Source organism: Mya arenaria, chromosome 17, assembly GCF_026914265.1.
Source record: "Mya arenaria isolate MELC-2E11 chromosome 17, ASM2691426v1".
NCBI classification, from domain to species: Eukaryota; Metazoa; Mollusca; class Bivalvia; order Myida; family Myidae; genus Mya; species Mya arenaria.
The window spans coordinates 7,154,399-7,178,953 of NC_069138.1; the positions used below are offsets into that span (position 1 = coordinate 7,154,399).

At 31.5% G+C, this 24,555-nt stretch overlaps 1 protein-coding gene across 1 annotated transcript in view; it reads right to left on the minus strand.

The window, feature by feature from the left end:
* Positions 1-2,242: 2,242 nt before the first annotated feature.
* The window catches only part of LOC128224416 (uncharacterized), a 66,089-nt gene continuing 43,776 nt past the window's right edge, over positions 2,243-24,555 (minus strand). The window contains exons 9-17 of the mRNA XM_052934252.1: positions 23,136-23,254; positions 21,523-21,614; positions 19,770-19,800; positions 19,554-19,573; positions 15,470-15,547; positions 12,628-12,938; positions 11,234-11,376; positions 4,046-4,164; positions 2,243-2,277 (exon numbers count right to left, since the gene is read on the minus strand). Of these exons, the coding sequence (XP_052790212.1) occupies positions 2,243-2,277; positions 4,046-4,164; positions 11,234-11,376; positions 12,628-12,938; positions 15,470-15,547; positions 19,554-19,573; positions 19,770-19,800; positions 21,523-21,614; positions 23,136-23,254 (948 nt within the window). The remainder of the gene's footprint in view (positions 2,278-4,045; positions 4,165-11,233; positions 11,377-12,627; positions 12,939-15,469; positions 15,548-19,553; positions 19,574-19,769; positions 19,801-21,522; positions 21,615-23,135; positions 23,255-24,555) is intronic.

The window sequence follows — 24,555 nt, forward strand, 5'->3', positions numbered from 1 at the left end:
TCATGTTCAACACTGATTCAGCGCATCTGTTTTAAAGACAATACACACATTTTTTTCCCTATGACCGTTCCAAATGATTGCATGTACATCTCAATAATTAATTATTAATCCAAATACTCTCCGCTGCGATTTTTCCGGTTAAATTAAATCGAACAATATCAATTTGATTTCGTCTTAAATATCCTAATTATGTACGAACATTCATTATTATGAGAAGACATACAAATTTAATCAAATGCATTTATTTTATATTCACTCATTTAAAAGGAAACGATACTACTAATTTTCCATCAAACATCAATAACCGTAGTTTCATAACCAATACGATACTTGTTATAAGTATTATACAGCAATACGAAAAAGTAGGACTGTGTTTTGATAAAATCATTGTAATGTAAATATTCATAGTGAACTACGCGGTTCATGGGATATAAATATTCGTATTGCAATAGCTATTTGTTTGCTGGAGTATTGTGTACTGTACCGTTTCACTTTTGGTAATGATATAGCCATATGTATCAATACAGAAAACCACACAAACAAAATGTCTTGATAATGTATATCTGTTTAAAATAAAACACTGGCTAAACAATCTATATAATTTTCACATATTTTACATAAATAATCATTGCATAAATGAGATACAAATTAGACATGTTATTATATATTTTTATATTCTGCAGTAAAACAAAAGAGCAAGGCACGTATGACAGAAGCAGCTTAATAATATTTTAACATTTTTCTTTTTACTATTATAGGTGTTACACTATAAATTGTTATATATTTTGAAAATCTTATTCATTTAAATGTTGTTGTTTTTTAAAAAAACTTAATTTTCAATATTTTAGTACTAGATCGTTTCATATAAGGTGAGTACATATCCTTAGTTATCACATAGAAAACAATAAGGAAAACATGCGTATAAAACATATCATTTTAATTTAATAATCAATTCTTTATTTTTACAATATTTGTTTACAGTTTATACATTTTAAGATTTGTAATTGCCGAAATATATGAGGATCATTCAATATGTTAGACAACTGAAGTAATACTTCATGTCATTGTCGTCAAATATTAATACAAAAATTGCATTCCGAAAATGCCACAATTGAGGAGATGTTTTTAAACATTAATTCCGAATTATCAATTCCAGACCTGTCACCCCCACTTAATTTCAGAAGATATATTTGATGATTTTTCTCATGGAGTTTTAGTATTGCCATTGAGCTATGACTATAATTTTAAAAATATAAGTACTTGAAATGGAAGTGGTATGTTTGAAAACGATACTGATTTCTTAAACAAAACTCAATATTTGCAAAGACGTGATACATAGTGAAAACGGTTCTTCAATAGGGTACATATCAGAAAATCATTAGATCATTATGTTTCATTGTTCCAACCTTTGAAATAATGTCTTTATAATGCAATAACATAAATACAATTTGCCGGAAATCGTAAACCAGTTAACATCTTAAATTGTCAGAATTTGATCATTTTCGTAAGTCGTATAAATATAAGAAATAACAGACTTCAGAATATAACAATAGAAATAATGGTTTAGAATCACATAATGAATGATCCTCGTACATGCATAGACACATCATCAAAAACAAAAATGCACAACAAGTCAAAACAAGACAATATGCCAAGAAAACGAAAAAAATAACGATGCGTCAAGCCATCTGCTAAAGCGAGTAAATATTGTTTCTGTATGAGGAGTAATTAAACATCCAGATATACCAAGCTGAATCGTGTTTCGAGAAATTGGTTTTAGGATTTTACGTTCATAATCAGGTGAAGGCTTGCTATCTATACAGACATAAGCTTTGTTAAAAATATATATGTTTTCCTAACCTATGCCTTAGCATTTGCAATATGAAAAAAAGCAACTCATCTAAAATATTTATGAGGGTTCCCTTGTTATTCATACCACTAACATTATATTAGTATATCTGCACTATGTTTTTTGTGGTGTTTTGTGCTGTTGTTCCATGTTCCTTGTTTGTATTTTTTTAGTTCTATGTCTTTGGCGTTTACCCTGTGCCATTAAACGGGGCTTATGTTCAAAGTTTGGCTACTGAGCTAGTATCTGTAGCTTGTTATATAAATATAGGTAAGAAAGTGATTGCTTATAAGAAATTACATATACACAAGCCTCCTCAAATTCAAAGGCATATTCACTCGATCGGTAAGTCTTTTATTTAAAATAGGTTAAAAAAACCCTGCCCAATTGAATTTATCTTTTTCCAGCTTCCTGATCGGGCACCGTCCCTGAAAACATAAGTTTGGAATATAAATCATAATTAAGCAGACTTGTTAGTTCATTATCAAACTGAAAACAATTGTAGTTGCAAGACTGGCAACTTATCTTATTACCAGCTTAGGAATAAAAATCACTTTAATAACACTAGAACAAAGTTTGCTTTATCAAAGAGCTCTGCAGAAATTAATTTCACGGTATATAACCCAGATGGATCACGTTACTTGTTACGCTAGCCACACACACTGACTATTATAAATGCAAATATTATCCAATGAAAGGTATGGTACTCTGGTGACAAAAGTACATGTACAGTATGAACACAGCATTATCAGTTTAATTGGGTCTATTAAGTGGCATCAATGTTAGATAAACAATTGTCGGCGTGTTAAAAGAAAGTCAAAACTGCTAAGCAATCTATCGTCCACGTGGCTTTACTAAGCAACGTAAAACAAGTTATCAAAATTGTTCGCATATCTTTTGACATGTAACACAGCCGTTGATCAAACGGATCAAAGTAGCAACACAAAAATACATTCAGATGAAACCTTAACTTTTCCGTTACAGACTTTGCTGCTTGTGTATAGATTTTGGAATTTAGACTGGGCATATACTAACTTTCAACATGAGTAGCTACATATATTAGCCAAAGTTCATATAACTCATTAGTGATACAAGTAAAGACTTTGTCTCAATACAATATTGCATAACTTGGTTCACTAATGCATTTTGGATTTAACACATACCTCTCACCAATCGAATTCAATTTATATTGTGATATCAAGATTGCACCTACTTAGGGGTTGTTATATAAACATTATTAATCTCAAGTCATGATTGTTTCAGCCAAGTTTCATTGAAGTACAACTTTTGAAATAACTGAGCCAACAGAACCGCGGCAGTTTATACATAAATGAATCGGATTTACGACAACTGATAATTATTTCCTTAAGAGGATAATTTAATTGACGGATCGGCGAATCAGGTATTATAAACGACGCGTTTTGTTTTAGAACTTCACCTTTGTGAGAGGGAAACATGATTTTAACTTGTTGTTTATTACACTTAAATAGCACACATTCGTACAGAAGAAGGGAATATAAACACAAACGGCTAATAAGTTTATATATAAGTAAACTATTTAGGCAGGAATGCGGACAAAAAAATATACATATTAAATAATTATTGCATTTCAGTGGTGTATCGACCAAATGAAGTGATAACGACCCAGGGCGTTACGTATTGATATATGTTTATGATAGATAACATAGGGTTCAAAACAATTTGATTATCTCAATGTTTTATCATGTTCCACTAATATTCTAAAGTAAAACTATTTTAACAGAATTAATTAAGCATCTGTAATACAACTCTTCATCATTCTTTCATGATTCGTTCTTATACTTTTTGGACGCAATCTAACACATTTTGTTCTATCTTGAAACTGCGCAAGTCTCAAATTTTCATTTTTGTAAAAGGAAGAAATCGAGTTGTCTGGCTGGTCGGTCAGTACTGTAGAATAAGTTATCAAGTTTGACATAAATCATCATACCAGCAATGCTTTTCAATTCAATATAATTATGTAATATCGTATTAAGTCAATAATGTTTTATGCAATACACATATCGTACTATGAACGTTCATGATAGAGAAAAGTATCTCATTAAAGATAATAACGATAACATAACAGCACTCTTTGATAATGAAACGAACTACACAAGGATGATAAACATGAGGAAATTTAATAAACAATAGAATACATAAAATAAAGAAACATACGGAAGAGGAATAGCTTCTTTGTCAGCTGACTCTCTATTTCCACGCACGTCTGGCTTACGATATCGGTGTTGTTGCATATCGCCTTGTTTGCACATTCCATCATTGAGAAGAAGTCGAGGCTGTAAGATATCAACTTCATAGTATCAATTACGATATCAGCATTTTTAAGCTTTTGTTGCTCTTTTTGCTGGAACGCGAGTCATATCCCAGCTATCGGATGGACTATGTTTCATTTCTGGCTAAGGATATGTCGGGATATTTAGATTTAGTACCTGTATTATTACTGACCCGTTCAAATCAAAAGTGGTTACTTGTTCACCTTAAGTCAACACTTCCTGATTTTATATTAATTCCATTACACTGAATAATTGTTTGCTTTAAATTAAATGCATAATATATAGTGGCAAAGGTCATGGTAATGTATACGTAAAGGATGCACAAAACTTAATGACTTGTCTTCGACTATTGTTTCTTCATCATGAACAATTTACACTCTAGGTAAAAACTGTCGCAGTGTAATAAGAATGCTGTTTTTGAGTCCCATGCAAACAATTGTCCCAGTAACAAAGAAAAACAGCGTATTTACGAGGGACTTTATATACAGTGCACATTGAACATTTGAAAGAGGTTATAATTATGTCTATATATATATCACAGATACCGTTCTTAAAGAGTCTGTTGTGGAAAATAATTATGAAATGCCGTAACATTTAGAAGTGTTTACATCTCATGCTTATAGTAATAAATTGAAATGATTTGAAGAGAACGTGAAGTAACAGTATAAAATTGACCTTACATAAAAGGATTTATACAAAATATCGGCAACATATATGGTAAATGTATCAATTGCAAAGGTCTGGCGTGGAACAATAATTCAAAAGTCGTCAAAACGGCGTCAAAAGTCGCCGCCACAAATTGCAAATTAAGTTCTTTGTTATGTTTGAATATGGACATTTTCTTGAATATTATGAGGATGAATATTCACATGAGAACTATTTCGAGGATTTAAAGATAAAAAATGCTAACATCAACTTTGGTCAAATATGACATTTTTTTCAAGAATACCATGTACCTTTAAATTTGGGTAAATTTTCTAGATAAAGTTCATTCCTTACATGGGCAAAATTGATAGAATTAATTTGAGCTAACTACTTTCAGGGAATATTTGTTCAGGAAAAAAGGGTTCTATTGCTGTTGGTACATTCATGCCAAAAACATGTTAAATGTTCAGAGTGGAAAAGGTTTTAATTTTACTTAGAACAATATTCTTATAAGTTTAGGTTTAATTTATTTAATAAAATATGTGTTACAGTCAGTTGTATTTTTTTCCCAGGAACTGTTCTGGCTAATTGTTTATCTTATCGGTCACGCTGGGGTTAAATACGATATATTGTATGATAATTATCATCAAAAATGGGTCCATGTTTAGAATATGTTTGTGTTCCATACACATTATGTCGGGATGCATGATTTTAACTGGTGAACGATTATTTTTAGGTTCATGTTTGTCATAACATTAAATAACTGAAAACAATGAAGTTGTACTATAGGATTAAAATTGTTCTTTGCTTGCATTGATAGTTGATTATCTCAATGTTTTATCATGTTCCACTAACATTCTTAAGTAAAAATATTTTAACAGTATTACTTAAGCAAGTGTAATACAACTCTTCTATCTTGAAACTGCGCAAATCTCAAATTTTCATTTTTTTTGTAAATGGAAGAAATCGAGTTGTTTGGCTGGTCGGTCAGTACTGAATAATAAGTTATCAAGTTTGACATAAATCATCATACCAGCAATGGTTTTAAATTCAATATAATTATGCAATATCGTATTAAGTCAATAATGTTTTATGCAATAAACATATCGTACTATGAACGTTCTTGATAGAGAAAAGTATCTCATTAAAGATAATAACGATAACATAACAGCACTGTTTGAGAATAAAACGAACTACACAAGGATGATTAACATGAGGAAATTTAATAAACAAAATATCAGTAAAAAAATTAACTAAAAGCTAAACCCCAAGTAATTCAAACCGGGACTTTTCTCTGATGGGTATGATGTCATTAAGAAATTGATAGATTAAGAGTTGCTAGCATATTTGAAGTATTACAAAATCAATTAACAAGACAAAAGGCACACATAGGTTAAGCAATTAGCTAAACAAAGATATGGACAAGATTTTAAAACAATGTTTTGAAGATCTTGATGATATGCCATAAGCGGAATGGATCCAAAAAATTGTGACTGATAGCAACGCAGTTTGAATAAAACATTGGATAACACGACTTTTATTGAGGATCAGAATAATTCTTACTAGAGCGAGCTATCGCATTTGTCAACTGAATGAAGCTGTAAAAATGTAAATGGTTCCTGTGTCACACCAAATATTTCTGCAGAAGCTCATGTGGATCAAAGTTCTACAACCAGAGACAACGGATGGGATCGACAAGTTCTATCAATCTATATATATATATATATATATATATATATATATATATATATATATCGATATTAAATGTAATACACTTATCAATTTTGATAGTAATCTGCGTACAATGAATAACTGGACACTACAATGGAAACATATCTGAAATACTTTAAGTGTTAAAGTATACCTTATCTTTTAGTATGTATGTGATATGCATTAAACGTTTAAATTAAGATAGGACCACATGCATATATTTGTTGTTATTTGATCTAAATATATATCTTTTTGGATGTGTACTATAGTTATACGGTTTTCTAAAAAAAGAGTTAAAGGGTTTAACTCCATATTGCCCCTTTTGTTTCTAGAATTACACACAATTGATTAAATAAAATAGAGACAAAAGGTGCTATCTGCACTTGGCACCTTATATTTCTTGCATAAATTAATTTGAACAGTGCCAACTGGATATAACAACATTTATACTAACACATTTGTATCTAATTCCATTTGCATATTTTCAAAAAATGCAAAAATAATGTGTTTTACCATCTACTTTGTCTTTTACCGTTCACAACGTGAATATCGATAATAATTTTAGTTAGACTTAGCAAACTATGAACATAGTATTTACGAAAAAGGAAGGAATTTAATATTTTCGTATTTTTTTTTTTCGTTTTACTCAAATTGTGGAAATCGGAATTGGCACCTTATCCCTTTGAACCCTGGAATTTTCTGCAAGTGTATCTCAAAGTTACAAACAAAATTGTCCTCTTGATTGTCAGAGTACGAAACATCACCTCAAATAAGAAATATCAAATATACTAAATGTGGTCGCAGAACGGCTATTGCTGTTATGGCAAATTCTGCTAGTGACACTCATACTTGTATTTGAATGTAAGGCAAGTAACTATCTCATACTGTGGTTTAAGTTCACATATCTTACTGACGGCTTCAATGGCATGGTTAATATCAAATACGTTCATTGCATATTTTACTAATTAATAAATTATGTCTGCTTACAGGGGCTAACTGATTTAGAAAATGATATATGATTTGATTACATCAAGCCAAACATATTATCATTCAAACACAAAACCAGATCTACAAAAGTAACAATAGACCCCATTTAACCTTATCTTGGCCAATGCAATCCCAATCTACCTCTCACCAACTGACATTTCCACCACTGTAGGTCAAATACAACTTTTATCAGTCCACATTGTGCCACACTTACAATAAAGGATTCTATAAAGCTATAACGAGTGCATAAGAACCCCAATAGGTTTGTTTAATTTGAGACTACAAGTGAATCAATCCTATAAAGAGTTTACCCAAGTGATACCATAAAGTCAAACGTACCACGGAAGGGCTCTTCCACATCTTACCCAGTTCCTAGTCAACTCAAGGTACACTCAAAACAATAATGTATTAAGCAAACAGCAGAGCAGCATTTTGATCAGCCTTCATAACCACAGATTGTATAATGACTACAATCATAACTTATTATAGAAAAAAAACATTATTACTTAAATCATTCTAGTTCTCGATCAGTTCATTGCGACTGCAATTACGACATCCATAACCACACAAACACAAGTGCATTTCAAATTCAGGTAATTTTGTACCAATTGCACCATAGTAGGTAACCAAATTCCTATTTCCGAGCAAACCAACCCATGTTCTGCTCTAATTACGCGTACCAACTGTCAAATATACCGCCACTTTGACAACCATAAAGTCCATATAGATTAATGCGAGCGCATATGCTGCTCATATAACACCTTCACTGTGACAAATATAGCAGATGTTGGCAATTATGAAATGCAGTAATAGTCAAACCAAACAAAAGCATGTACTGTTCTAGTTCAGCCAAAAATCAAGTCTAAAACCAAACAAACTAACGTACAGCTCTAATTAGGCAAATTCAGACCCAAATACACCACATTTTGGCAATCACAAGGCACCACAGAGACAATAAAATATGTGTAATTCTACATAAACCAAATAAGTTCCAACACAAGCCAATGTAAACAACGATAAACCACATTCAGATTTAAACAAACTCATCAGCAGCTTACCTTACAACCACTCAGTGCAAATAAAAAAGCAATTATTATACCCTTTAAGAACCATGCAAACACATGCAATATTCTAATTAATTCTACTCAGTGATAACAATACCTCATTTAGGCAACCAACATAATCCTTCAAAACTAAACATAAACTAGCTATATGTGGATCTATAATTCAGCCCAATCAGTCGCAAATTCACCAAATCAAAGAACTATATTGACCGTTCGCTCTGTGCAGCCCTACTTAACTCTATTAGACCACATTTGTGCAACTATTAAAAAAACAAAGTCAGTGCAGAGCAAACCAAACAGCTCTGAACAGGCTCATACAGTTACAAATTGGCCACATCTCATGCATTATAACGGAAATTTAAAGCTAAACAAGCCCATGGACAGCTTTAATTATCATTTGCAAATAAACTCAATTTAGGCAAAAATTAAGCGTCATCAGAGCCAAATTAGCACATGCACAGCTCTAATTTAGCCTACTCATAGCCAAAAAGACCACCATAAAGCCAGTCCAAAGCCAAAGAAAACATATGAAGCTCTTATAAAGCCTTCACAGCTCAAGACATACCATTTTGCGTCATCCATGGTGCCAAGTCAGCGACAAAAAAATCACATGATTTCTCGAATTGGGCCTACTAAGAGCAAACCTACCGATGTGCAGCTTATCCAATAACAAGTGGCGACTATACTGAATTTGGTGTCCAAATTTAATTTATCATGAGTTATTCCTTACCCCAACCTACACGCTAACAGTTTACCAAATTATGTTGATGATTACAAAACAAATCAGCTGATGGAAATAGATATTCAACTTGTAATAATTTTCATTTGCAAATCGCATCACATACACGAATCATTTTTATAGCAAAGCCCATCTTTTGTTCTTTTTTCTTGAAATGGCCCTAGTCAATGTAGAATGATCGTCTAAGGTACAAATGGAACGTTAGAATTATACATTAAAATGTTCACCTCTATCTATTCAATTGGTATGCCATATTTAGAGATAAAATTATCAATTATATTATGGCTGCCATCTTAAAAGTCATATCTACATAAAGTTTAAACAATTTAACAATTCTGCAAACACATTAAACGGATGTAATTTCTAAATATTTATTTCCTAAGAAGCAAAAATGTTTTGATATATAGGTTCTTTGCCGGTAGCCGTTAAATTAATTTCTGAAAGGAAATGATGGTTGCCAAGTCAATAAAAAACCTTTTTTAGGAAACACTTTTAACAACTTAAGAGTTATAAAACATCAATAAACAATGCATTCCTCAATGTCACAGTCAGAGTTATGTTATTTTTTTTAATTCGTAAGTTTGCTTGTTAAGCACATCACGCTGAAATTGCGTCGTTATTTCGTATTTTTGAAATTAACAATTACGGGTGTTTTTCTGACGTAAAATCAGAGAGTCTTTTATGATAAGTACGCAGCATATTTTAGAAGTTTAAGTCCAATTGGAAGAGTAAACTTTACAGAAATAAGAGTTTTATGTAGAAAAACAACAACACTGTATATTGGTCCGTGCATAATTTTACGGCATCAATTTCTACCACTCATTTTAGTAGCAATATCTTTATTTTCAGAATATTTTATATTTTACCAATAATACAAATGTGCATTTGCTCACAAGTTTAGCGGCATTAAAAGAATAGATGCATGTGTATTCATATTCAATTATATATATAACCACATATAATGCCGTATGCCTCGTAAAATCACAAAATTACTCAAAAGGAAACGCATTTTGTCTCGCCGTTTCTTTAAAAGAATACGTTAATTTAACTGTAATGAGAATACGTCAACACATCATACGTTATTACACATTTTTTTGATGTATTTTCGAAGTCCTACAAACATTTTAAAGATATACGATAATTTATTTAGTTATTGTTTTGAATGGCTTGTTTCTGGCAAACACCTAACAGCCAAAAGCTCTTGGTTGGCAAGCGAATTGGTTTGTATTTACCAATGAAGAAACAAAAACAGGTTGCAATATGCTTTACTGTAATTATCTGAGACAGATTTATTCTTGATAAATGTATCAATAAGTGTATTGAATAAAAATGAGATTGGTCTATTTGAATCGTCTAAGAGATTGTCCAACAGTAAAGAAAAAGAAAAAAAAAGCATAAAACTTGACACACGTTGTTTGAATGGCGGCAATCATAAAACCTGTTTCTTAATATACCCTTTCATTTGTTTTGCTTAAGTTTAATTGCATTTAAATCATTTTCATTTACAACTTTTAAATAACGTCTTATCTAATTGTATATAAAAAAAAGTTGTCGCATTATGTCAAATGTATACTATGGCGTCATTGCAATCAGTTTACGTCATTCAAACGATAGAGATAGAAATAAACAACATAAACTGTTGAACAACAGTTCGTTTCGTTTAAATTTGCACAACATGTGACGTGAACAATATATTCCTTTTTATTTTCAGAGAAGTTCGAATCTGTTGAACAATATGATAAATTGCATTTTGTGAGATACACACTAGTTTATGTACTAAGTTATATCACTGAGACGAATGCCTAGTTTTCCTCGCACACACCAATTTTGCATGAAAGCTGTTGACATAACAATTAGTGTTCATACATGATAAAATCAAACCGGTGTAACATAACTAAGTTGAACATTTAAAAATATAGAAGCCTACTTCAGTCGATGATTCCTGAAGACTTTGCACATTTCTTGAATAAAATAGGATCCTCTTTGCCTGTCCATTGACGATTTATAACCATGAATAGCTGCATACACAACTATGATGTTGCTCATCTGCAGTGCTTTTTCCTCAACACTCTGGAACAATGCAAGCCATAACAATATTGGTTTTACATATCCTATTTGAAAAATTGTGAATAATTGCATGCAACATATTAAAACAAAATGCTTTAACTTCATATTATTTGTATCATGGGTCATCTTTGCGAGGAAAGATAACAAAGGGTCATTCGCCGGATTGCCTTTTAACAAATTAGACAGTCGTAACTACATATTACATGAACTATTTACGAGGCCTATCACTCGAGCTTGCCAGAGAAGACCGAGCAGTTATGATTGGCAGATAGATGTAGGTAGCAAAGCTTATTATTATTTTTAAAAATAGTTCATTTATATGCTTTTATGTCAATAATATAAGTTTATCAAGCGTAGGTTCCTAATCTTAACATGCAGTTATTTGTTCATGAAACATTATTGGTAAAATAATGTTATTCAGTTAAACGGGGCCGATATGTTATTTGCTCTAAAAAAACAATGTTTAGATTACACAAAGTGGAATGATCACGAATTGTATTCGATGTTAGCATGATACAAAGTAGTACGTGTTACAAATATTGCTATGCGTGGGACAGTTTACGGCTTTAAGGTTAGCAACTGCAGATTATTTATTGAAACTGTCAAAACATAAAATAAATCTGGGTTTTTTTTACTGAGCATAAGAATATGTTTCTGAATCTCACACTGTAATTTTGAAAACTATTGATATCTTTTCTGCCGTTAAAAAACAACAACACAAAATTCAAGCAATGGAGATTATGTAAAATAGCAGAACATGTTTTGATTGAAATGTGTATGTATTAGTTTGATACACATAGGCTTTGAACAATGATACTTGAGGTTAAGACTCTTTGGCAAGGTAAAACACACTTGAACAACAAAAGTCTTTGAGAAAGGTCAGTTGAAATTAACCTGGATTGACTGCTCTATCATTAAATGTCCATTACTGTGTTGACAAAATTGTGGGGTAATGGCCTAAAGCTCCCTTATTGATCATCATCTGGTAATAAGTAACACATGATTCTATTAAACTAACTCTCTATCACTCTTAAATGAACACTTTCTGGCCTTATTTTTGAAGCAAACAAGACTGACTAGGGTTTTGATTTGACAATTCGAGTGTCTGTGTTTGATTTGGCTCTGGCTTAAAAATCAAGTTAAGCAAATAGCATATTTTTATTTACGAATACAAACACTTTTTAATACAAGTATTGATGTATAAATATACTTATAACGTATGCTATATCTTAGCAAGTATGGAAGTGTGCTTACCACAAGCTCTCCATATTGCTGTTCTCTGGTGTTCGCATCCCCTCGATTTTCCTCATATCGACAGCAATCAAATACGAGAACAACCGGAATATTCGTCGGACGTTTTGCTATTTCTTTAATGAACTCGGTGAATCGCACTATTTCGTTGTTTTTTGTTATAATTCCATCTGGCGTGCCATGCGACGAAAACACGAATATATGGCAACCACATTCATTGTTCAACTGATTCCGAAAGACGTTCATCGTTTCATGTTCAGATTTAAGTTCGTGTGAAGAAAAAAGGAACTCGTCATTCATTTTAAAGACGTTTTCTAAAACAAGAAAAATAGAAAGAAAAATAATCAAAAACATACAAATATAATATATTATAGTTGTCAAAAACAGAAGACAGATTCAATGGACAATTTAATAGTAATTTAAATAAAAAACGACAAATATTTTATATTACGTTTGTTTCAAATAGTAAAATAAAATACAATAGCAAACCTTTTCAATTATTTTCACATTGAGAAATAAATATGAATTAAGAAATCTGCAAATATTGTTTTGCATCATATTATTTGACAGATATTCTATATGGGATCACGGCTTGAGTTGATAAAGCCTAGTAACATATTCAAAAGCATCAGTGTTTGAATGAAATAAATTAACATTTTCCAACAGAATAAGTAAATTCAAAACAAAATTCAGCAAAGCACATTTTTGTAACTGCTTATGATTTTCACCGGGAAAAATGAAAGGACATATTCTGATTACACTCATTTTTATACATTGCACTTTTTTCTCGATAATACTGATTTCAAAATATTAACAAACAACAACACACTATATTTTAATTGCTTGCTTGTGTTAATTTTGCCCGTGCATCGAACATTTTTTATGTTTTGTATAAAAATTCGGTTAGAAGTGCACGTGCTCGCTGGCGTGTGTTGTTTGTGCAATAATGGATTATCACTTGTCTATAAAGTTTTACGGGTGAATTTGCCTAATTGAATCTTTTTCTTCTTCTAAATTTAAGACTGATAAATTTAAAATTGAAAATGTAAGCGTTCAAAATGAAACATAACAAATATGCTAGCCAAAAGAAGAAGAGGAAAAAAAGTTAATTCACGGAAATATAACACACAATATATATTTGAAATAGGCTAACATGACCCGTGATCAAATAAATCGAATACAATGGCTTACGTATACAAGTTCAAATAACAAACAAGTAAACTATAAACAAGAAAAATTGTATCAAATAAATAGCAGCTTTACCCTCGAGTTTGATATACATATCATAAAAACATACATAGACGTACCTATTACATACTATACTCTATCATATTATTGACAACTGTATATATAGGATTTGATAAGCATATCATAAAAGACGCCTAACTTATGCACTATATACTGATGCACTGGAATAACTAAACGGAAAAATACAATAAACATCTTTGCACAAGAATCAAATAATTCATAGTTTCGTAATGATGTTTGAAAAATTGGGTCTTCACTATAATGTCTACATAATACAATAATACAAAATGCATATGTATTAAATGTGAAATTTAATTATTTCACCAAATGTACTACTAATGCATTATATTCTTATCAGTAAAAACGTGTCAAACTTTAATGATAATGTCCCATTCCCACCCCACTAAAACGGCGAAATCGAAGTATTAGAAAGGTTTATAGGGTAAAGCAATGTTGATCTTAGTATTGTTTTGCTTACCAAATACAATTCATGGCTGTATTAAAAAAAAAAAAACACACATTTTATATTTTCAGGTAGTCCATTACGTCCTGCTAGTTGCCACTGTTTGCTCTCCAACCCGAACAAATCTTCATTTTCCATTTCATGTTGTGTTTAACTTTCACTGTTTTCAGCCATATCAAAAAAATATTTGATATTCCAAACGATTTGTTCAATATTTGAAACTAGTAGTCCATAAAAGTACAGAAATCAAGTCTAATATCAATTTTTTAACCACTACCTGTAGATTCCGTGTTACCTGTCCGCCATTTTTAATCCCAATTTAAGAATATTGAGTGATATACAATTAAATTTAATCAAGAAAATGCCAGTGTAATTTGTCAATCGGCTAGATTTTGGATGGTTTTATGAAAGTGGTTATGTGGTTGGAAAAATAATTTAAATAAGGAATTATGACATTTGCAAAATAAAGTACTGGACAATTTAGTCAATGCAATTTTAAATGTTTTATTGGAAATAACGTGGGTGCCCTTTTCAAGTCAAATTAATTATTGTATAATTGACACAGTTTTGAAAAAAGATGTAGTATTGTAAGAACAATACATATATTGTCAGTGGATATAAAATTGAGAAAAAAAGATTTTTTTTTCAATGTATTGTAATACGTCAACAGGTAGCTGTATCCTCAATTATACTTCCAAAGTATACAGTTTTTTATTATTATCATATTTGGAAAGTGTCAACTGATTGTCCGCGTCCAAGTGTCTAAAGCCGAAATCTTATTTACACATTTCTCTAAAGCAGAATTTAATTCATATAACGTATTGAATCATTTTGAATAGTGATTTGTAACGTTTAGGATATGAAGAAATACAGTAGTCAAAATATAATTATTTTATAGAAGTGCACAATGTTTACTTTGGCGTAATAGCAATTGGTGTCTTATGGCGAAATGTTTGGGTGGATATGCAAAACGCACATTTTCTATGTTTCAAAGGATTACAATTCCGTTATGGTTATGAAATGTCTTAAAATATATTCAATAACAATGCCAAACTTGGATCTACATCAATAAATAGAATAGAAGTTCGCCATATTACATTTACGTCCAATAAGCGCAATAAGCACGTATATTACCTCTGTCTACTTCAATCGATTCTAACTGCGTTTGTTTGTCAAACACGTCATTGCCGAAGAAACTACAACGAACATATCCTGCAATATAAGCGGACATGTCATTTTATTATATATTTATAAAGTGGAGAAGAATCGTTATGATAACTTTTGTTCATCACTCCAAACAAGCCAATCAGCATGCACTGTATTTAAACTAAGGATGCAAACGAATATTCGAATATTCGACCAAACGTTTGGTATTCGAATGTCAAAATCGGTATTCGAATATTCGATGTTTTGTTGTTGAATATATATAATAAAAAACATATTGCCTACAACTCTGTTGTTGTGTTTAAAGTTCGTTTGTCTTGTTCTTACAACGATTGGTCTATACTGCGGAGGTGGGAATATGATGACAATACACGAAACAAGTGTCTTATGTCAATTAGTGATACATCGTCGGGTACTGTAAAAGTCCCTGTAATATATACAATAACTGGCAATAACATAAGTGACACAAAAAAATAATTATTTTCGGTAACTTGAAATGCCTTTGCCAATTAATCAATAAAATAGCTCCCGAGTTGGTTTGGTTTTTCCATAGTTTTATTTTAATTGTACAGGTCAATCTCAGAACGAGGCTGCTCGTCCTACGGAAAGACCCTTCACTGGCGTATTAACGTCATTTGACCAGATATCCATCTAAGTTCACGTTGCTTACAATATGAAGTCACAGGAATATAAATGAAATGATTTTGCTTTTTTCTTTGTTCCTAATTTGTTACTTTGTGTCTTTCTGAAATGAGGAATTTCAGAGGCTCATTTCGTGAAATTCAGGGTCCGCCGTGCGTAGTGGTTACGACAAAGAAGGGTTTAAATTAAGCGAATAATATAATAGTTAACTACAAGTTTTAAAATGTGTAATTTGGAAATCGAATATTCGTTTGAAAGTATTACCGAACATTCGAATATCAACTTTGGCATTCGTTTGCATCCCTAATTTAAACTATTGAATAAACGACTCATTAATAGGACCTTGGCGTAATACGAAACGATCTACTTACCCCGAGTTAGCCTCGGTTAAAGTTAATGCATTACAAAATAAACAGACTTATTCGAGCGGTCGCTTTTCCCCCAAAGGAATAAGTTTGCTGAATTTCGATATTAAACAAAGGCACCACCGTTGAAATTAACAGTATTTCTTCCACGTTGATAAATATGATAAAATCCTAATTATTGTTTCCACATATTGCGTTTGATTGCTTAATCATAACGGAACTCACTCGATTAATACAGAATCATGCATTGACACTACGAAATGATCAGGCTTAACATCATTGTTTTTTAACATTTTACGAAGCAGTAGCACCGTTTGACCTCTCACTTGCAGGGAACAGGATAATAGTTAAACATACTTTAGACTTTAAGCTGCAAAACCCCACTACCGACGCAAATAACAGTTATACAACGTCTTACCGACTGGGCTTGCCGATCTAACCCAGATGTATTGCCTAATTATACATTGTTAGGATGATTTCGTTCCAATACGATAAAAGTGATAACATGAAGGATTTGAACCCACAACACTTTCCTCCTTTAATGTCACGTTAAAATAATTAAATATTACGCTGAACATGAATTTCTAGCCAATCTTTTAACAACTGCTAGCTCTGCAGCATAAATATAAGGTGAATACCTTCAGCTAGTGTTTTACTAAGAATGTTCAAAAAGTGGTCCTATCTTCAGAGTTTACCTGACCATAACATTTATATGTTTGTGATATTGTTAAAAATGCTAGCCAAAAAGATGCAATATGGGGTTGAAGCATCCGCTGGAGGTCATTTCCAGGTATAATTGCTTTTGTATGTTTTAAATATGTAACAGGTGACCTATTCAATATTGGTTTGAAATTGATCGAAGAATTATGTTGCTCATCTGAACACGTGCTGTTGATAACGAACCTATACAATTTTGTATGAACATAAGACGAACTTAAAGGGGTTGTATTCCGTACGATAAAATAGCAAAAAAAAGAAAATTGTCGAAATAAATGACATAAACTTAGCATCGATGTGTACAATGTATTGAAACTTACTGATCGAAGTACTACGTAGATTACACTTTATTTTAGTATAGTCATTTCGTATGTTTCCATTAAAACATATTACTGGATATGTCTACCAGGTAGAATTCATTCCTTAAGCGTGATTGGCTAGTCGGTGTTATCACGTAATATTATCGAAGTAGGTGTTTAGCTTAATTATTTCATCTAATTAGAGTAAGCTTTCTTAGCTCAGTGGTTCGACACCAGGTCTCCGACACATTTTTTTCTTTTACATTCTGGTACTCTTTTACAATTATGATATCAAAGCGTAACACTATCTATTAGATAATAAGATTCATTATAGAAAAAAAAACGTTGTTGGTGCCAATCTGGTATACAGTCTCTTTAAATTGTATTATAATTAACGTCCATAACTCCCAATATTTGTTCAGGCGTAAAATATACAAATAGTTCTGATATTTTCCAACGTTGGTACTCAATTCTTAAGGAAATGTCAACGGAGCGTTAGGTGAACATTATTTTAACACAAACATATATGGCAATAAACCCCTGATCCAAGTACAATTAACACGAGTTGAACACACTTCATTGAATATATCTACTAATTGTTCACATCCAAAAATAAGGCTTGCAAGTTCTTTTGAATATTTTGAAGATGTTATTTAAAAACAACTGCTTCAGCTCGAACACTAATGTTGTCGAATGAGCCAGTGCAGCAGAACCAACACATTTAGCATCTAAACCAAATTATCAAATGGGTGAAGGTATGAGTGAAGATGACTGACGACATTCAAATTAATATATAATTTCATATTAGCAAGTATATGTGCAAGTGCGAGCTTCGAATAAATTATTGAAATGAAAACGCACACACTCACAAAAACTGATGATGTCTTTGAAAACATTGGTATGCAGCTTTTTTTTTATTTTCGAATATAAGAAAACATGCGCAAACCGGGTTATAATATATTCAACGTTTGTTCTTGTTATTGTTTATTTAAATTATTTAGTTTTGCGTTTTAATAATTTTAGTTAAAGAAGTATTTCGAAAATATTGTTTCTGCATTAGCTAAATAAATAAGATATTTAAAAAAAAAAACATTTTCAAATTAAACTTTTTCTCCAATTGATCTTTTCCTTTTTATCATATTTCCAATGTTCATAATTGTCCACCTTAAATAAAGGAAAAGAAGCACTTGCGGGAAAGATTCGCACAAACATGTCTTAATAAATATATCGGTTCTTCACTTTAAGTGAATTCATTATCTCACATAAGGTTAGTGTAAAATATTTCTCAAAAGACAGACTATTTCCATTTAATAATAAGGTTAAATAAATTATTTTCTGCCACAATTTAAATGGGGCCAATTTTATTGGAAACACCATGAGAAAGCCATTTTCGAATGGGAAGGCCATTTTCCAATGGGAAAATTTGACTTTAAATATTAAAATACATAATTCTGAATCAAATATTTGGAAACAAAAATTATATCTGATTTGTAATACCGAACCCATTTTAGAAATACAAACATTAAAATACTTTGGTTGGAAAACAAAGGAATTAATTTTGCACAAATTCCGGATTTGCAAACTTGATCCGGATGCTGTTTATAAAGGAATAATATTGTTTACGTCATTAGGCTAAAATTTATTTTTGTTTTTAAATACAATCATTCAATTTATATCTGAACGAAGTGTGCTTTTCAAACAATCCGTTATGCTGTTAATAGTTGGCTTTAAATATACCACACTAGAAGTAATGTTACATTTTTGTGAAAACAATATTTGCTGGTAGAACATCCCTTTCATTATATGTTTGGCATATAAAAACATGAGTAGATAGCGGTGGTACTACTGTCGATGAAATAAACAATATCGTTACACTACAACGTCTTATATAATTAATACTAGGACAATAAACGTATAGTTCATTGAATACGGAATAAACTAATTCAGAAATATGGAGATATATTTCAGCATATAAAATGTGAAATAAGTGTGTCTGAACTTTCCAAATGTGAATGGAAAACATGTACTTACCTTTGATGTTGTAATGTGACCTGAAACAACAGTATATTTCAATATATATATCATCGTGTAAGTTGCCGATTGTTTAGAATTTTGACAAAGTGACTAACTTTGACAAAGTGGAGTGGGTTACATCTGAACAGTGATTTGTATTTATAGACTGTATTATGTATTGACATATACTGATATAAAAAAACATCGTACACTTTAGCAATACCAAAAACTTACATATGTTCTATCTGCATCGAATCCAATGCAGCTGAAATGTTAATATTTAAGAAATGTTATCTGTTTCCGATAAACAACTTAGATAACTAGAGAATATTTGTTGATTTCAGTGTAACATCGCATTTTATCTCACGAGTGTCATAGAAAAACATATTTTCACGAGTGGCGAAGCCACGATTAAAAAAATGTAGTTTTTCTATGATCACGATCTAAATTAACCCCCTTTTTAAAAGGGTTGTCTTTAAGCCGACACCCGTGGGGCACCCCTCATGCATAATAATAGCTATCAATTTGTCTACTTTCGCTTTGCTGAGAAATAGTTATCTGCAATTTTTTATTATAGCTTAATACTCGTTCGTTTTTTAGTGCAAAGCTTTTATGAACAGTACACAGTGAAGTTTTATAAGTGCACATATGTAGCAAAAATAATGAAAACACTTTTATTTTAAGTTGGGCATGAATACATAACCAAATTGCTACGCCGCTATTTAATGAATGAAAATTTGGAAGGTCAAATTTGTCAGCAAAAAAATGCGGATACTCATTGGATTTTTAACATTCTTCTTAGTTTAAAACTGCATGTGTTTCATGGTAAATTAATATTCAGTCATCTTACTGTCAGAGGCCAGTCTGTTTCGCTTGAAATCAGATTTGACTTTCAAAAAAAATGAATGCCAAACTAGTTTGTTGAACACTTTTGAGGTGTGGGTGGGGTGAAAAATATCGAATTATCTGTTAATTAATGTGTCTATTTTCCAGAAATCTCATTTTATGTACTTCAACGGCAAACAGTTCAAGAGACATTTGAACGATGATATAAAATTATATTTATGTTCAAATAGTTGTTATTGTCTGTAATTTGTTCTGTATGAAAGCAAATGTTCCAACATTCAGCTTTAAAGATCAGAAAAATGTTTGAAAAACGGGATAACCGGTAATAAACGGTAAGTTGTTAATTTCCAAATATATATTTATCTAAATTTATAAAACATTTCTTTTAACAACATTTACTGTTTCAGTGTTCTGTTTTGATCAAGGCAAGTAACTACAAAGGTTTTTTTTAGCACTGAAAGTTGATATTTCACTCCTTATTTTGCAGTGAAAATCTCGAATTGATATTTTCACTGTTGTCTTTTCACTTTTTAAACCCAATATTTAATCCTTAATCATGAAAGAAATTCGCTACATTCACGTTATTTCACGCACTGCATAACTGCAACAGCTGACTCATATAAACCAGAGTCTTTACGGGGCCAAAAATGATAGCATAACTTTCCAAGGAGCACTTTGATGGTATGTTAAAAATGCTGATTTAACGCTGTTTATTTATGTATACTTGCATTCTTCAAAATAAAAGATAAACAGAACCTATGTGTTTAAATGTTCTCAATTGAATGCATTATAAATTAAAGTATAAAATATTATATTAAATCTAAATGTTCGCCTGGATCGATTGAATTTCCTCAAGTTGTCTGTCATACTATCACCCAGTAAACCATCTGATATTTCGATTATATTAAAACTAATTAAAGTGATAATTGCTTATACTATTCCTGATATCCTAAACAATTGTGTGTATCATTAAATGATGTGATGAATTATGTATGATGCATATTATAAATATTTCACGTAAGATTATCTCAATAACTTCATATTATATGTATAAGATATTATTATAAGAGATTATATATGTACATTATAATGAGAACTTTTTTTTTGTGAGTCATTACGGTGATATGCTTAATAAAATTACCGTTTAAAAAAAACTTCCCTGGCATCCGATGAACTATTTTCATGTTCACATTTCTACCTTTGACGCGCTCTAGCATTGTAACAAAATCGAGCCTGAAATATAGAATGTTAACAAATAGATGTTAATTGTAAGTAAGAATCATTGAAATGTTCATCAGTTTATTGTTTTTGTCATATTTCGTTAGTTAAACTGTTTAAATACCTGACATGAAAATAACTTTACCAAGAAAAAGGTAACAACAATTTATTAACATATGTTGTTGATGAGATAAACATTGGCAATAGTCATAGTGTATGATATCCTTTATCAACACCCAGTTAGATAATAAAAGCACAGACGGACACACTCATACACCAATGGATTTCTTGGACGATAAGATACATCCTTTATTCTAATTCTTAATTATGTGTTTTCCGAATAAGGAACCAGTGCATTTTTTCGTCATTTTAAATGCATTATTGCATACCTGCATAAAAGCATGTCTGTCAAATGTGTTTTGTCTTTTCGTTTCAATTAAATAACTTTGTGAATAAAAAAACGTATGAAAATAGAAAAGCTTGAATAAGTTATAGGGAAATTGTTCCTTATGTTGTACTGAGTTACCTTGCAATATGCTTTTTTTATTTCCTTTTTACCCTTTGCATCCATTTAAGGCAACGAAGTATCAAATATCAATAAAAATCATCATATGTGTGTGTCAATAGCTGCGCCAATTATGAAATGCCATCAGGTGCATAAAAGAACTATATGGAAATGGAACATGGAGCTTGATCCCTTTTTTACTCGAATACGGAACATTTGTCTTACTTAGGGCTGAATAAGGAACTAGGAGCTAGTTTCCTGTACGAGTTTGAATAAGGAAAAATAGTAATAGCTAGTATATATACATTAACTTCGTCTGATGGAATTTTGTGCTTAGTATGTTTAAATGAGTCCTTTGCGTTAAAACATTACAGGCTGGACATTCAAATGGGGCTTCAAAAGTGTCGTTTGAAAAAGTCTAGAGCGTTTTTGCTCGGTACTTTTTCGTTCTGGATTGCTGGTAAAATTCAGAATATATGCAACCTTTTAGTTCAAGTAAATATCAAGCATCCAATGTGAGTACCACATGAATGAAAGGACTAAACATGCTATCATGAAAATAATACTGACAAGCTGTGAATAATGCTGATTGGAGAAAGATTAATCGTTAAACTACATTCGTAACTGTCCTCGAGCACCAATCAAACATAATCTGATATCTTTAGAGAATTAGACTTCATGTATTTCATGGAAAAATCTTTAATCGACCATAACGATCTGAACTTATATAAAATATCATCTGAATAAATGAGTGAACGAGCGAGCGTCAAGACGTTTAAATGATGATTTCAATATAAAGGGGTTATAAGTACTGCGTTTTGATCTGGTAGGTTGTAATCGACTCGATTGGATTTTTGCAGATTCGGATTTCACGAGGCGTAAGCCAATAAAACAATTCACATATCGGTCGACTGAAGGTCAACACAGGTGCTAGTATTTTCCTGTACTCTCTGATGGTGTCAAAAGATGACCGAGGCCCAAAATTGCACGGCGCGGCACAAAGAACAATACTATCAAATGAAGCAACTTACTTGTCATGCATTTTCACCATTTCCTCTCTCAGGTGCGTTAGGAAACTCGTCTTTCCCGCATTTCGAACAAACACTAATAGCCAGTCTCTGTGAATTGCTACTTGCGAAGTTGACTCCTCCTACAAAAATCCAGAAAAAAAATCATTTAAAGATAATTTCTAAATTAGGGAAACACAAAATGAGATACAATATTGTTCAGAGAACTAAGTCGACTCATTTTATGACATAAAATGACCTTGTCATTATTACCACAAACACTGCCATCAAATATACAATAAACAATACAGGAACATGCCTAATAGTCAGAAAATCATACACTAAACCTTGTTTAGAGGTGTCAAGTTTCATAATGAGTGTATAATGTTATCATGTTATTACACAGGAAATACGCCCACCTTGAATGTTACAAAGTTTTTTTTTATCATTGGATATTTACTTCTCCGAACAATGTGATAGTTTAAGACGCCGTGAGCCCAAAATTTTCGGTTTTTTTTTTCAAATGACACAAACATTACCGAGCTTCTGGTATCGAACCCTGTATCAATATATGTTATATGTGTTTTGTAGTATTATATAGTTAATTATATATTTAGTATATAATTATTATTCAGCAATATAACACACTGTTAATGTATATTTTACAATCCTATGCATTCAAAATGTATACCATACTAGATTAATTTAAACATTATATTAACCAAAATGAATAGTTTCATTTTTAAACACAATCTTCTATTCAGAACTAAAGAGTTTTCAACTTTTCTAGTCCAATCTGAAACAACAAATGATTGTTTTAAATAATTATATTATCATAACTGCCACAATTGTCTTTCTCGATTGGTGAAAGGCTTGTTCGCGATATGATGACACAATACAGAGTCTCTGCTACATCGGCGAAAACAGATAATTTGCATATCTTTTAGAAACGCAACAATTTTCAAAAAGCATTTGGTAGTGCATACACAAGTATGTAAATTAACATATTAAGTTCAATGAATTAAGTAGTCGTTTACCCTTCATTGTTTCAATCACTCTTTCCAGCCCTCCAGTATTTCCACTGAAGCCTAGGTCTGCCTTTTAATGTTAACTATTAATAATGTTATTTATAACTGCTTTTCCGCAGGTGGTCCACCCCCTGTAACTTTCAAGTATTTCCTCTCTTGGATTGCAGCTGACTTTGCAACCCTGTTCAAGTTATGAAATTTGTTCCTTACATCTTTGCCAGTGCTAAGCCCAACGCCAACAAATGATACAGCTTTACCAAAACAACCCGCATTTTGTGTTAAGAGTGCAGATGCACCTTAGCATTATTCAATTGGTTCTATACCTTTTCATAATGATTTATGATTTTTTTTCTTTCAGATGCTGTTAACTCTCTTTTCTTATTTGTTCTGCTAAAAACAAAATGTTGTCTGATAGG